At 32.4% G+C, this 17,061-nt stretch overlaps 1 protein-coding gene across 9 annotated transcripts in view; it reads left to right on the top strand.

Moving 5' to 3' along the window:
• Positions 1–17,061, top strand: part of PHF14 (PHD finger protein 14) — a 200,398-nt gene that overhangs the window by 166,066 nt on the left and 17,271 nt on the right. Inside the window, exon 19 of one of the 9 annotated variants that reach the window (XR_002734259.2) lies at positions 14,001–14,137. The exons of 7 other annotated variants lie outside the window; for them this stretch is intronic. Coding sequence is in view for 1 of the 2 variants with exons in the window: in XM_023224842.2 (XP_023080610.1) it covers positions 14,001–14,053 (53 nt within the window). In the remaining variant the exon portion in view is untranslated. The remainder of the gene's footprint in view (positions 1–14,000; positions 14,138–17,061) is intronic. One more of the 9 variants, XM_023224842.2, reaches the window with a different exon arrangement.

The raw sequence follows: 17,061 nt of genomic DNA, 5'->3' as shown, positions 1-17,061 counted from the left end.
TTTTGGGGGGTGGGTTCTGTCACTTTCTTAGAATCTAGTAATGATGACAGTGAACCTGACCAATACCTAATTCACTCTTCTGTTTAGTTGCACATGTCCACAGGGAAAAGAAATGGTTTTCATTAAGATAAAGGTGAAAAATGTATTTGTAAATAGATTAATACTTCTGAAGCACTGGAAATACCTCATCTATTGTGTTTTTCATTTCTTTATTTAAAGACCATTTAAAATTATTTTGATACCATGCTGGCTGAACTATAATTTTCGGAAATGCTCTTTATTTTAAATTTAATCAGTGTTAATTTTTGTGTATTTTTTTACAGTAAAGAAATGACCTTTTTTTCCCATTGAAACTCCATCTGTGTTAAGGAGCAACGATTTCCTGCACTGGCAATGTTAAATGTAACTGTAGCTTTCAATTCATTGCCGCGGTTATATTTCCACAGTCTGCTGTAAGAGATAAACCCATTGCAAATGAAGACAGCATTCATTTTCCTTCTACCTCAGGCCACACAGAATTGATTGGGGTAATAGAATGACAGCACCTTGTAATATACGGAAGGCTCTTTAATTTGAAAACCAGTTCTAACCTGATTCAAAGCTTGTTTAAAGCTAATTTATAGCTTACATAATTTTCAGCTGGCTGACCAAGGTAAAGGATGATGTATGAAAACTGATAAAGAATTAACATTCAGACATTCCTCGTTAAAGTCAACTGGTATTAAAAAAAGAAAGAGAAGAAAAGATAGAAAAAAATTAATTGGTAAGCTTTTGGCATACATAAGTAACATTATTGAAAATAGTTTACACTTCTGTCATCTTTCAAACCTAGCTTCTTGTCCTTTCTTCGTAAGATGAGTTCTATTTGCATTTCTTACATTCTAAAATCCTTCATTTCTCATCACATATAAGGTCAATGTAAGGCTGTAAGGTCAATATAGTCAGTGTTGTGACTTCTACAGTACCAAATCTATTGTATGCCATGGTGGCAGTGATGCTGTTAAATAATCTGGTCTGTCAGAATTTTAATTATAATTTTTTTTCAAGATGCAAACTGAAGGATTTAGAACTTTTCATTTTTGTTTGAGCTGAAAAATCAGTATTAGGCGTTATGCCTTTGGCTGTTTTTATCTCTTTATTTTAGCATATTTAATCACTTAACCCACAAATAATGTAATTACCAAAGTATTCTGTACTATGAATGAATCCAGATTTTCAGAAATTTCATTTCAGAATTCACAAGTAAAAAATGAATTACATTTTCCTTTTTTATGTTTAAGTTTTTTGCATAGTTATTACTTTTTATCTTAAAAAAAAGTGGAGGATGAGCATGTCTTTTGCCATATTCTATTCTAACATCCTAGAAAGTATCAAAATTTTCAGAAATGCGTTTATAATTCTTAATCATGTGTGTTTCACTTTGTACACTACAAATGTTTTGGTTATATAGGATAAAGAAAAAAGTGAATAAACAAATGTTATTATAAACATAAGGTTAGATATATGAGACCAAGAAATGCTGTAGTTTCAAAAAGACTTGTCTAGATATTTAGTTAGATATTAAGACCAAACATTTGTGGTCTAATTATGATGTCTATGGTCAACATGGTCATAATTATTTTAATTACTTTTAAAAAATTATGAACTAGCACATGCTTATTATAGGAAGCTTGGAGAACAGTTAATATGTAAAGATAAAAAAATTCAAGAAATAACCACTACTAACATTTTGTTAGGACCTTAATATTATAAGACATATGCTATGCATTTTCAGTGAGGGCAAACATTGGTTCTTATGGGGGCAAAAATGTAAAATTAAAGTGGTTGGTGACTCTCCACAGCTAAACGCTTCCCAAGAAAATTTTATTCTTCATATTTAATCTCTCAGGCTTCCTTGGGTATCACACAAGCATTACTGACATTGAGTTCATGGAAAATACAGAAAATATATACAAAATTACTGCCACAAAACATGACAGATGGCTGTGAGGGGAGGACTTTTGATCAATTGCTTGATCTTAAAGTTACTTTAGAAGAGGTGGCCAGTGCCTGCCAATTGGCCGACATGTGGATACTTCTTATGCTTGATCTTAAGTGCTTTTGTGTCTGACAACTCTGCACATTTCCCTAGTTAAGAGTTACTCTCTCACCAACCAAAAGTTTCAAAAGTCAAAGTTCACCAAGAATGATTTTTAAGACATTTATTTAATTTTTTTCATTTACTTTAGCTGGAACTACAGTTTTAGTAGTTTTGAATGATTTTTTTAAAACTTGATTTAACTTTATTACTATGTTTATGTCAATTGATAATGTGTATATGAAATTTGATGTATGGCAATTTATATAAATCATATTTAAAGTTACTTAGCAAATATAGGTCTAAAGTTAAACATTAATCACTTTTACATTTTAACTTAAAAATTGTTTTTTTGTTTTGTTTTGTTTTGTTTTGTTTTGAGACGGAGTTTTGCTCTTGTTGCCCAGGCTAGAGTGCAATGGCTCAATCTTGGCTCCCTGTACCCAGGTTCAAACGATTCTCCTGCCTCAGCCTCCCGAGTAGCTGGGATTACATGTACCTGCCACCACACCCAACTAATTTTTGTATTTTTAGTAGAGACGGGGTTTTGCCATGTTGTCCAGGCTGGTCTTAAACTCCTGACCTCAGGTGATCTGCCCACCTCAGCCTCCCAAAGTGCTGGGATTACAGGCGTGAACCACTGCGTCTGGCCCTGTTGAATCATTCTTAATCTTGTATTAAATAAAAAAGTTAACTGTTATACCCAGCTCTTTCCATGTAGAAAGTACAGCTATGCATATAAACATAAACAGATCAGCAGTATATCTGTGACATTAAAATTTCATGAGGAGACAGGAAAAAATATTTCTTTTTTTTTTTTTTTCTGAGATGGAGTCTTTGCTCTGTCGCCCAGGCTGGAGTGCAGTGGTACGATCTCAGCTCACTGCAAGCTCTGCCTCCCAGATTCATGCCATTCTCCTGCCTCAGCTTCCCGAGTAATTGGGACTACAGGCGCTCTCCACCACGCCCGGCTAATTTTTTGTATTTTTTAGTAGAGGCGGGGTTTCACCATGTTAGCCAGGATGATCTGGATCTCCTGACCTCATGATCTGCCCGCCTCGGCCTCCCAAAGTGCTGGGATTACAGGCATGAGCCACCGCGCCTGGCCGGAAAAATATTTCAAAAGAGACTCCTTAGAAGGTGATAATGAAAAAAAAAAAAAGCAGTTGATAAACACTGGCATTACCAACTTCTACCCACTTTATCCCTTATTATTACATAGTAAACATTAAAAATTATTTTCAAGGAAAGCCAGTTTTGTGCCCTACACACAATGAGCATACTATTAAATTAAGAAGTAAACAGTAGATTCACTTGTGTTAACAGCATCAATTGTGATAATTAAACTAAACAAGGAACTATTTGGCAGAATAAAGTAAAACAGTAACATTATATAAATCATATACTTAACAAATATTTTAATTTCTAAAATTTATCTCATTTGCATATCATTTGTGCAAGTTCTTAAAAGTTTTTAGAAAAGAGATCATGAGGGACAAGTACTCAAAGTCTTAACATAAAGAGTGGGAATAATGTGTTTTTAATTGTATTTTCCTTGTTTTTACAATTTGAAGACTTCTGTTATTTTATACTCAACTTCAGTGTCATTTGCTTCACTGTCATTTGCTTCATTATGTTACTTGGAACTCAAGTAACCTATCTGAATACCAATAGATGGTTGTTACATTTTTTTCCTATATTGGTAGCTTGGGGAAGATGATGTTTCTAAAACAAATGTAATCATTTTTTCCCTGAATGAGTTTTAAAATATCGAATACAAGCTAAGACCATGGAGATATTATAAAAATCTCAGGGAGCAAGGAGGTCTGCAAATGGTATTATTGTTGTTTTCATATTCACAATATTTATATACATGTGAAAATTTTTGTTTTACAGCAGAAAATTTTTAAAAATATGTTCTTCTAGTTTCACTGAAATTGACAGTAGAAAGCAATTTTGAGTAATTTAACACAAAATTTGCTATTAGCATAGAAGTGAATTATTTATAATTTGTTTTAAAATTTACAGATTTATTAAAAAACATTGAGAGAAAATGTTTAAATAATTTTGGTTGGTGTTTCTAAAAATTAGGCATTCATCTATCTTTCACCATCCAGAATCACTGTATTTATTTTAATGTATTCTCACCTGTTTCTTCTGCTATTTGGGGAGTGTTTAATACATTACTTAGTGTCATTTGCATTATATAAGAAGATTAATTTTACAAGCTCTGTTCTCAATTTAAATAACTTTACATATTGACCTATGTAGGAATATAATCAAGTTAGCCTAATAGAGTTAACTAATTGTCACACTTCGATGAATTTTATATTGTGAGAAATTAAAGACAAACAGAAATCATCGGCCTTTGGTTTGAAATCAAATTTAAAGGATTTTACCAAGTGTTATTATATTTAAATGAAGAATGTATCTATTTCACAGTAACCCTAAAGTATTGGAGGTTTAAAAGGGAAGTCAAGTGTGTATTGTGTGTCAGTCATTTACCTTGGTTTCTGAAATAAGTGAAAAAGAAATTACCAAAACTAGAAAATATAAGACAGATAACTTTTGGTACTCTCTGAGGTACAAAATAAAACTTAAGGTAAATTGTTTATAGAATTGATGAAAATTGAGTAAAATTTTCCATAGGGTATGACTTAGTGTACTATTCCTAATAATATGCTAATATATCATTGTGATCAGCAAGTCCATAAAATAATGACGTTAACTTCGAGATTCTCGTTAGAATAGTGAGAATGACCCAGTCTAACAGGCTGGTTGGTTGGAACAGTAACTTCCAGAGAACTCACAGTAAGAACTCACAGTAAGAAATATAAGTTACACAGTAAGAAATATGACTTCCAGAGAACTCACAACTAGAACTCACAGTAAGAAATATAAGCTACCCTACAACGTCTTACACGTTGCTAGACACCATTCTGTACACATCCCTACATACAGCTCTATATACATTTCTATACATGACTGCACATACTTTTATACATAAACCTTCTCAAACACCTGCACACCCCTGTACATACATCTCTACAAACAACTCTGCACATACCCATACACACAGCCCTACATAGCCCATTATACAACCCTACAATATATACACATGCATACACCCCCACACTGAAATAAAACTTTTTTTATCCTTACTATGTGCAATATACCCTATTTTATTCTACCTATTCAATTTCACCTTTAAAACAAATGTTGTTCACAACTTAGTAAATCTACATTTTGTTTAGACTAGTGTGCACTGGCCGTTGTAGTACATTATGACTGATATGTACGTCTATATGTTTTTTGCTAAGTATCTAGGTATGTGAATGCAGTTTTAGAAGCAAATATATACAGTATAGGAGAAAGTAATATTTTGCCTATACTGCTAATTTTGTGTAGGGTTTTTTCAGGCTTTTGTGATGAGATCTTTCATTGTTCAGCAATAATGAGCTATGGATTTATAAACTTCTTGTTTTTCTTATACAAAGAAATAATATAATCCATAATTGCAAGAATATACTATACAGAAATATTTAAAGAGACTACCATTTCAAGCAAATAAGTTGAAATAATAGGATTTTAAACATGGTCAAATAATAGGATAGAAATTTCTATACTATTTATGATAAAATAAAGAGGTTTATGCCAGTAGAATGGCAGTAGAATGCAAATGCTGGCATTATCTGAAATTGTTCCCAAGTACTTACTGACACTGAGAGATGTTTAATTCCTGGGAAGCGTCTTTGATATATGATCAGTTTCTTCATGTAAATGTCAAAAAAACAATACTGTTTCCTGTTTGTTACATTTGTATGTTTTAGGTAACTTCCTTTTTCATGTCTGTTTCCATAAAATTGAAATTAAGTAAAATATGTTCTGAGGAACATGAAGGTAAGAGAGACCTGGATTTGAATATCTACTTCTCCACTTAGCTGTGTCACTCTGGGAAAATTCCTTAACCCTCCTGAGTTTGCATTTCCTCATCAGGGAATGAATTGATTGTCCAAGGTTGTTTTAGGAAAATATCAATCCAGTTATACCTTAAATTTTACTTGCATTTCTCATTCATTTAGCATAGTTGAGATTGTATAATTTAAATTTAGATCAACTGGCCAAATTCTTTTAGATCTTGTTTCCCTCAAGGTTATCTCTGTAATTAAGAAATCCAGAGTTCAGAAGGATTGTAAACGAATTGTCTGTAGATATGTAATAAGTAGGGGCAGGCCCAGATAAGGACTTTGACTTTCTGTCTCCAAGTCTAATGGTCTTTCCCCTGTATAGTACAGAATCCGGTGCTCATTTTGTGATTAAATCTCTTACAGTTCCTACACAATTCCCAAAAAGTATATATATCTTATAGTATGATTATGCTAGTTGGGTTTATTGTTTGTTATATGCAGAAAAAGTAAAAATATTTTTTCATTGTTTTGATATAAAATAAATTACTTTAACATGTTCCTGGCGTTGTGTTATATCATAGCCTAAGTTGCATCAAGAGTATAATTTGGCAGATGTTTCCCACAGGGAACTTTTATCTTATGTACAGATTTCATTCCTTGAAATTATCAATAGATTCATGTTGCATCAGTGACAGTATATAAATCTCTACCTGATTATTGGTATTTTTGTGTTTCACTTTTTAAACCTAGTCTGAACTTCTGTCTAACAGCTGTAAGTTTTTCATACTTATATGACTTTATTATTGATACAGGTGTTTTTTATTCCTACTTGATACTGCCTTTTTCTTACTGTCTCATCTGTCACAATTGAAAATAAATACTGCTTTTGTGAGAGAAAAATACTAGCATATCTTACTCAAATTACCAAAAGTATTTACCTAGAAAATTTCAAATGGCCATACTTTGAAGATCTAGAAATCAGAAAATTAAATAACCAAATAGCTTCACTGCTTATTTTTAGATTGGGATTTTTAAAATTTCTTAGGGGTTTTTGTTGTTTTTAGTTTTGCTGCTGCATATGCTTCTCAGTAAAAGCAAATAGTTTTATTGAGCTTTCTCCAAAATGTAGACAAAAATGTTAAATTTATTATCAATGAAAAATTATGAACCACAAACACATATTATCCCAACATATAAAATTACAGTTTTTTTATTTTCTCAGTAAACTTGAGTATCTTCAAATTTAAAGCTGGTAGAAATACTTGATGCCCTTTTCTGTTCTTATAGTGATACACATAGCAATTATTCACTGCTCCATAATGGATCATTTTTATCTGCATCTTGTGCCTGTTCTGTTTATATAGAATAAATATTTATGTTTTATCATTTTCTTGGACTAGGAAATGCAAACAGAATAAGTTTGAAGTATCAGCTATAATTCATTGCTTGAAAAGAAGTGCCTTATTCTGATATCGTGTAGAAAAGAAAACTATCTAAATCATTTCAGCAGCAAGCTTATAACCAAGATAACATCAGCGTTTTCCTTCTTGAAAATGTGTCTTCCATATATTAAAGTAGAAAAGCAGTATTAAAAATCCTTGTGACAAGTTTAACCTATCATCATCATAAACCTTAGTATAAAGAAGATCCTGTTAGGTTTGATAGGGGAATAAATGATGGTAAGAGTTTGCTTTAGTCACTTGTTAACTATCCAAGATTTTCACAAAACTCCCAAGATGCAATAAAATATAAATGAAATAGTTCCTATGTGACTGGATTACAGTTTTCTACTGTAAGTTTTCAGAAACAAATTGTTATTCTAAGTATACATTGATAACACTCCTTTAATGACTTAAGGGTTAATTGGCTAATATCATACAAGCTATCAGTTAAAAAAAATCTAGAATTTTCTTCCCACACAGAAATTGTAGCCCTATAATTTATTACTGCTTATATCTTGTTGTACAGTGAAATATTTGTATAGAATAGGAAAAAGTTATCTATTTGATTTGCATCACTTAGAAATCAGGAATATAAAGCATTTTAGTTTTGTCAGAAATATTTGCCTTGCTTTGGGAATCTATATTTCTTGAATTTGGCTTGATAATTGGCTTTTTCAACAATGTAAAAACAAAATTATATTGAACTATGGTTTATAGTACTAAAATGTGTGCCTAAATAATTTTTTGAAGATAATATGCTATAATAATTTGTAAATAAAATATATAAACCTCAATTAGCCTAAATGTTTTCTGTAAATAACCATGAAACATTAATTTATTTTTGTTTTTTGTAGAGACTAGGTCTCATTATGTTGTCCAGGCTGGTCTCAAGCCCCTGGGGTCAAGTGATTCTCCCGCCTCTGCCCCAAAAGTGCTAAGATTATAGACATGAGCCACCATGCCCAGCCAATTTTTTTAATATTGTTCCTTATCTATGATTTATTTAATAAGGAATTAAGTGACAGGTCACTTTAAGAAATAATACATTTTTGACTGTATTATTTTGTTTTCATTATGGAAATAATGCATGTTTATTATAGATTAGTTGGAAAAAGCAGAAAAATAAAGAAAAGATAAAGAAAATAAAAGTCATGACCTACCTTCCAGAGATTACTGCTATTTGCATATTGGTGTATGTTTTTCTAGCTTTTCTTTTTACCATTATTTAACAAATAACTACTAAGCATCTTGTAAGTGTAACACCCACTAATTGTACAGGGGAATACTCTAGTATTCTTGCAGGTCATAACCTTTATCCTTTTGATGTTTATGGTGTAGAAAATGTATCTAGACTAGTGACATGAAAACTGGAAGAAAAACCCAAGGTACTCTTAAAACAGGTACCAAAACCAAAAATTGACAAATGGGACTATATCAAACTAAAAAGCTTCTGTACAGCAAAGGAAACAATCAACAGAATAAAGAAACAACCTATAAAATGGGGGAAAAAAGTAATTGCAAAGTATTCACCCAATAAGTGCTCTGTAGAACATACCTGGAACTCAAACAACTAAACAGCAAAAAAAACCTCAAATAGTCCGATTTTAAAAAGGATCTGAGTAGAAATTTCTCAAAAGAAGACATACAAACAGTCAATAAGTATGTGAAAAGATGCTCAACATCACTAATCATCAGGGAATTGCAAATCAAACCATGATGATATTTCTCATCCCAGTTATAATGGCCATAATCAAAAGACAAAAAATAGCAAATGGTAGCAAGGATGCAGAGGAAAGGGAAGTCTTGTATACTGTTGATGGTAATGTAAATTCATGCAGCCATTATGGAAAACAGTATGGATGTTTCTCAAAAATCTAAAAGTAGAACTAACTTATAACCCAGCAATCACACTACTGGGTGTTTATCTAAAGGAAAAGAAATTAGTATATTGAAGAGATACATGCACCCCCATGTTTATTGCAGCACTATAATATATAATTATAAATTATGTACCTATACCCCATGTTTATTGCAGAGATACTTGCACCCCCATGCTTATTGCAGCATTGTAATTTATGAACTATGTACCTGTACCCCATGTTTATTGTAGCACTATAATTTATAATACTATATAAAATATAATTAAATGTAATATGATATTTATATAATAATATATAATTATATTTACTAATGTTCCTAATGTTTTATAGCACTGTAGGTTGAATATGGTTAACAGTAATTTAGTGTATATTCTTAAAAAGTTAGAGGATTTTGAATGTTCGTAACACAAATGATAAATGTTTGTGGTGATGTGGGAGAAAAAAAGGAAAATCTGAGATGTACTACAACATAAATGAACCTTAAGAACATTATGCTAAGTAAAATAAACCACAAAAAGTCACAAAAAGACAAGAGACTGTGATTCCACTTATATGAGGTAGTAAGAGTAGTAAAAAATCATAGAGACAGGGAGTAGAGTAATAGTTGCTAGGGGGTAGGGAAGGGAGAGGATAGGGTATTTTGTATGGTACAAACGGGAACAGAATTTTAGTTTTACAAGATAGAGTTATGGAGATGAATGATGGTGATGGCTTCACAACCATATAAATATTTAGCACCACTGAACTGTATACTTAAAATGCTTAAGATGGTAATTTTTATGTCTATTTTATACCACCATTATAAAAATGATTTTAAAAAAATTAAATCCTCAGCAGGGGTGTGCAGGTGGCAGGGGAATTCATCTGGTTTGAAAGGTCCCAGCAAAATATTCTTGATATTTTTAAAATGTGGTGGAAGTTTTTCCTTCATTTCAGTACTAGTAAACATGTATGTCCTCACTTGCTCTTTTTCTAATTTTTTAAAATTCCATTGGCCATTTCAGTGAGGCTCTAGGAGGAAAAACAGTTCTTCCTAGATTGTGCATATATCCTTCATATCTGAAAAATTCACTTTTTTTAAAAAGTCACTATGCTATAATTATTGTTGCTGAAACTTACATAGACTGAAAATGAGCAAATCTCCAAATTCATTAGGCAGTTACTTCACTATAAGCAGAAAAAAATTGAGCATTTCCAAATTCTTATAATATAAAAGTGCTGATTCACTTTTTATAATTATGAAAGCATTTTTTCCAGTTTTAACACTACCATTGCCCTAAAGCAGCACTTCAATAGCAGCTTTATTTTAAAATTATATTAATATACTTAATCAAACTATTTAAAGAACTACTTCTCTGATCAAATAACTGTGCTTTTGTTTGTACCACAAGGAAATATACTAATGAACATGAAAAGTAACATGCATTATAGATATATGGAATATTGTTATGATCTTATTTTATTAAAACAGTAAATTAACATCATAGATGCCGGAACCTTTTAATGTTTTGCTCTTTTACTTCTATCATATACATTAGACATTACCATATGCTATACTTGTTGGATTATCATCAGAAAGCAAACTGAGGAAAATGTAAAAGCATAAGTTATATTCTCATTAGTTTTTTTAAAAGCAATGGCAGATAACTCTTGAGTTTGTTGAGCCTAAATTTATCACAAACTATTATTAATTAAATTACATTATTATATTTAAATGAAAATCTATGGTCAAGATATTCTGTTTTTTGACAGTTTCTAGTGCTTTACAGTGAAAGTGTCAGAATTTCTTCAATAGACTATTTCACATATATTTACATACATTACAAATGTATTCATATATACTTACAAATTACAAAATTATATTTTGAAATAATTTTAATATGATTTAAGACTTTAGAGACTAATGTCACAGGAGTATCAGATGGGAAGTATCTTTGTTCCTTCAAGAGGAATTTCTTCTTCAATATTTTCTTTGACAAACAAATGTTTTAACAGATTCTATTCTTCAGAGACTCTAACCTTGTCCTCATGCCTTCTCCAGCTGTTGCCCCATTTCTGGACTATGGCAAAATTTGTAAATAGTTGTCTAGACTCAGGACCTCCATTTCCTCACCTCCATGTCTCTCCTTTTCACCAGAATTGGAAATGTTTTAAGAAATACGTGAAAGACTACAAAATATTATATACCCCCTGATTACAGTCATGTAGAGATAATTCTCAGGACACTAAATTGAAATTGAGATATTTGAATTTGAGTATCTATCTATGGTTGGGGGTATAGGGCAACATATATGTACATTTTTACAGAAGCATTTAGAGAACTCTACTATGTTTGAGATTTTCCTTTCATACATACGGTTAGCTCCACATGGTCATTTCCAGCATAACTAGGACATGTAAATATAAAATAAGATGATGAAGCATGTTCTGTTTACAATAAATGCAACTGACTCACTTTTGTGCAAATCAACGACACAGCTTTTTTGGTTTTTATTTACTTATGTATTTATTTAGAGACAGAGTCTCACTCTGATACTCAGGCTGGAGTCCAGTGGTGCGATCACAGCTCACTGCAGCCTCAACTTCCTGGACTCAAGCAATTCTCCCTCCTCAGCCTTCTGAGTAGCTGGGAATACAGGCGTATGCCATGACACCTGGCTAATATTGTATTTTTTAGTAGAGACTGGGTTTCACAATGTTGCCCAGGCTGGTCTCGAACTCCTTGAGCTCAAGGGATCTGCCCACCTCAGCTTCCCAAAGTGCTGGGATTACAGGCATAAGCCGCCACACTCAGCCTATTTTTTATTCAAACTGAAAGCTGAGAAACTAGAATAGAGAGCCATATGTGTTGTTTGGGTGTACAGGATATATTTTTATGCTGCAAGAAAGGTTTGGTTAAATATAGGACATATAAAATATAACACTTAAGAAGTCCAGAGATAGCAGCTCAAGGCCATCAGGAGTGATTTTTACCATGATTCTTTTGGTCTTTCCATTATGATTCGAAGATGGCTGCTACAGCTCCACTTATTATCCATGTTCCTGAAATTAAGGAGGAAGGGTGCAGTGCAAAATAGCATCTCTCATTCCCTATTTTAGCTATTTTGAACAGTCTTTGGTCCCCATTACTCCACTACAATGACTCTTGTTACAAATGTCACTTACAATCTCTTTCTTGTCAGACCCAATAGTTATGCCTCTGTCTGAATCTTACTTGACCTCTCAATGTCATTTAACAATGTCGACCATTCCCTCTTGAAACATTTTCTTTTCTTGGTTTCATGACTTCTAATTTTCTTTGTTTGTAACTGGCAGACCCTTCTCAGTTTTCTTAGCTGAATTCTCCATTTGTGCTCAAGTTGTATTACTAAGGCTTGGTCATTGTGGCCCTTCTCTATTTGTATGTCCCTGAGTGATTGCATGCAGTTTTACCTGTATTTGGGGGACTTTTAAATGTGTAATACCATCCACAAACTCTTCTTCCGAGATCTAAATTCATATATTCGAATGTTTGCCTGACATTCCCACTAGATAACTAAAGATTGGCTCAAACTTAATGTTACCAAAATAGAATTATTGGTTTCTTGATTCTTCTCTATTCCCATCACGATTTACTTCTCCCACAGTCTTTCCCACCTCAGTCTCATCATTTTTGAGAACGAGAAGCAAAGTAATCATTCCTAATTACTTTCATTTGTTTAATTCCAAAGCGTATCATACTTCTTTCCATTCTGACTATGTTACAGTACTCCAGGTTACCATCATTCCTGATTTGTTTGCAATAGACTGCTTGCTTATCTCTGTATTTGTGTTCTTTCCTAATTTCTACCTATCTTTCTCTATACTACAACCAGATTAAGCTTAAAACCCAAAAGCAAATCATATTATTTAAATTCTTAAACCCTCCAGTGGCTTCCCACTGCAAATCAAATAACCATTATGGGCTATGTAGTCAACATAATTTTTCATCTTACGCTAGATTTCCTGTCCTTTCCTCTGCTAATACATGCTGTGCTCATTTCTATTTTAGGGCTCTTGCCCTTGTTCCCTGTGCCTGTACATTCTCTTCTCACAGATCAGTACATGACTGTTTCCTTCAAATCATTCAGGTCTCTGCTCAAATGTCAGCTCTTTTGTAGAGGGGCTTCCTTGACTACCTTGCCTAAGAGAACATGTGCTCACATACTTTCTGTCCCTTTACCCTGTTTCTTTCACTGTATCAAAATATGAAATTACTTATCTGTTAACAGTGTGTTGTCTGACTCTTTCTGTTGAAATTTAAGGCCATGAGGATGATATGCTATTGTTCACCACTATTACCCCATTTCCCAGAACCGAACCTGACACATAATAGATATACATTTGTAGGTTAAAAAACAAATATAAACATTTACATAAGTTTAATTCTTAAAATACAACAACTTTTAGAAAAGGAAGCAAAATGTTTATTTTAATTCTAGTTAGAAGAAAAAGCACTTTCATCAACTGTGCATCTGAGCTCAACTTTGAACCGCAGTATTTGGAAATATATTTTAAACTTTATAATAACTATAGCTAACATTGTTTTGAATATGTACTTTTACTGTGTTATAAACATTTTACTAGCATAATTTGCATACCTAATCGTTTTTGTTTATTTAAACCCGAAGTCATTATTTGAAATAGGGGTTTTTGTTTTGTTTTCATTTTACAGGTAAGAAAACTGAGACTGAGGGGTCATGTGCCTTTCACAGAGTCAAACCAATAGTAAGTGCCAAAGCAGGATTCAAAATAGATTTGTGTGACCCCAAAGCCTGTGCATTTTCTGCTGTGCTCATGTAGATGTTTTAGGTAAGGTCATGACAATTGTTTCAAAAAGATGTATTCATGGGATGCACACACACAAAATTTTTTTTAACATGCTTGATTTGCCATCATTTGATCTAAAGTCATATTGACTCATTATGGTCAGTGCTGACTCACCATGGCGGTCTATTCCTGACTACAACTTAGAAGACATAAATTCTGATTCTAACTCTACCAATTGGCTATGGGACTCTGGGGAAGTTCATTATGTATTCTGGGAATGGCTTTTCTATCTACAAACTACAAAAAAAAAATAGATCAAATGATTTTTAAATAAGATACCTTCTAGCTCTCACATCTTACAGCCCTTTAAAGAAAAATAGTCTAGAAATCTGTTGACAGTCTATTGCAACTTACCTTGGCATCTGATTTATCTTTTGAATGCAAATTACTTACTTAATATATCAATTTGCTCTTCCTAGAACTACACTTGGTGGGCAGTATTCCTTTTAATCAGTCTTGAAATTTAGGGAGATAAACAAAAGAATACTGATACAGAATTTGAAAGTTGTCTTAAATAATCTGTAGTTTTATTTTTTGTTATCTCCTGATGATTTTCCACATGTGTGAATAGAGATTCTCACTGAATTATCTTGTTTATAATAGTGTTTCATTTGATTGTTTTTGATATTTCTAAGTATACAGCAGGTAAGGATAGTTTCACCTCTTCTTTTACAATTTTTATACTTCATATCTTTCTCTTTTCTGCTTGTGTTGGCTAACATCTCTAAAATAAGATGAAATAATAGTGATATATTTATTGTTACTTTAATTTGAATGTTTCTGGTGTGTGAGGCTAGCTTTTGATATGAAAAACATATATGTTATATTAAATATAACATGGATAAATATATACATGTAATGTCGAAAATACATTCCAAGTCATGGAAGATTTACATAGCATTATACATTCATATGAAATGTTGAGGTACAACAATATGCCAGGGAGTGATTAATATTCAATTCATTGTATTGGTCACATCTGGCACGAAGGAAGGGAGGAGAATGGGATGGGGAAAGAACATCCAAGAGAGCTACCATAAGCGTTAGAATGCTTATGGTTATTGTTACTGGTTATAGTTATGGTTACTGTTGTGCAGGAAACATTTTATAATAAAATAATTTGATATGCTAAAGAAACATGAAAGTTTCTGTGTTTGCTGGCTATAAAGAAGAATGGAGGCATAAATTGAACGCAGGTTTGCCTTTCAAGTGTATAATTTTCTTGAGAATGGAGATCACCTCTGTTCTCCTCCCTGTCCTGAACATATGGCACATCATAAGAATTCACGACATAACTACTGAATGAATAAAAGAAGAAAGAAGGACAGGAAAGAGCAAGGAAGTGGGAATTTTTATTTCTTTCTTCTCATTCTTTAATTTGCATCGTTAAATTTTTAAGTAAAGCTTACTTTAAATAATGCATATTTATTTGTATATTAGAATCCTCTGTTTTTTCCAGAAAACAGAATATTACCAAGTTTTCTATATAGCTTTCTAGAAATCAGCATATTTTTAGATATTTATTGTGCTGTATGTGGTGTGTGTGAAACATGTAACACAAATTAATTATGGGATATATCATTTCTGTGCTGAGTCTTCTAACAATGATTCAGGCTGCTTAGATTCTAAGAGTTCAAACTGGTATCAAAGTCTCAAATGTCTACTGTGGTTCACTTGTATTCCTGGTTTAATCAGTCTTTTGAAATTCACTATGTTAATAAGGTTTCAAACAATCCTGAAAGTTTGAAATGTACAAACATTCAAGTACAGTTTATTTTCTACTTTAAAAGAAAATTAAAAGGACTACACTGTCTTAATGGGTTTTCTGTTTACAATAAAAGATACATCAATAATTTTAAAAATAAGAAAAGCAAAATAAAATCTTAGACAAAAAAACCTGTCATAATGCAATGAAGAAATATAAATTTAAATTTTTGAGTAATTATTGAACATCTATATTATGAGAAATAGCACTTACTAAACATTTAAAGTATTTTTATTGAACAACGTGATTGCCACATAGTGTCACTATGAAGTCATTAACTTCTATGTATTTTCTCATTTTTATATACTTAAATTTATAACTTCAGGCCAGGCACAGTGTTTCTCACCTATAATCCCAACACTTTGGGAACTCGAGGTGGGAGGATCGCTTGAGGCCAAGAGTTTGAGACCAGTCTAGGCAACATAGTGAGACCACCATCTCTACAAAAAATAAAAACTAATTAGCTGGTTGTGGTGGTGCACACCTATAGTTCCAACTACTTGGGGGGCTGAGGCCAGAGCACCATTTGAGGCCAGGAGGTTGAGGAGGCTGCAGTGAGCCATGATCACACCACTGCCCTCCAGCCTGGGCAACAGCAAGACCCTGTCTCAAAATAAATAAATTTATAACTTCATGTTTGTTGTTGTTGTTTTTAACTGTAGCATTGTGTCAGAGTTTTGTAGTCAATTTAATAGTATTTTGAGATTTTCCTTTAAGACTCTTGAGTTTGAGCTATTAATGTTCCTAAGAGCCCCACGAGTCCTGCATGGACCTGGCTCTGTAGAGGCTTGTGATTCTTCTTCTTACAAATAAAGGCCATTTTTTTCTTACTTGGAAATAACTTATTTTGTAAGTAGCTGTTAAAGAATTGAGAAAGCTACTATATGAGTGTATTTTAAGACATAAGAACAGTCATTCCAAGGTAATGACAGAATTTTATGTTCCTCAGAAGCTGATCCTTGTAACATTTTCCCAATATACCTTTTTCCTCTTGTATTTCTGTATCTTCATGAGATTTAAGAAGTATACCACAATAAACCTAAATATTTTCAGAATAGTTGAAAAACTAGAAGGAGAGTTAATATGTTTACCAAAATTTTCGTAAATAATCTTCAGGTAGCAGAACTGTCAAGCTGTTTGG

The sequence above is a fragment of the Piliocolobus tephrosceles genome, chromosome 8 (assembly GCF_002776525.5).
Source record: "Piliocolobus tephrosceles isolate RC106 chromosome 8, ASM277652v3, whole genome shotgun sequence".
Taxonomy (NCBI): Eukaryota; Metazoa; Chordata; class Mammalia; order Primates; family Cercopithecidae; genus Piliocolobus; species Piliocolobus tephrosceles.
This window is presented reverse-complemented; position numbering and strand designations above follow the sequence as displayed.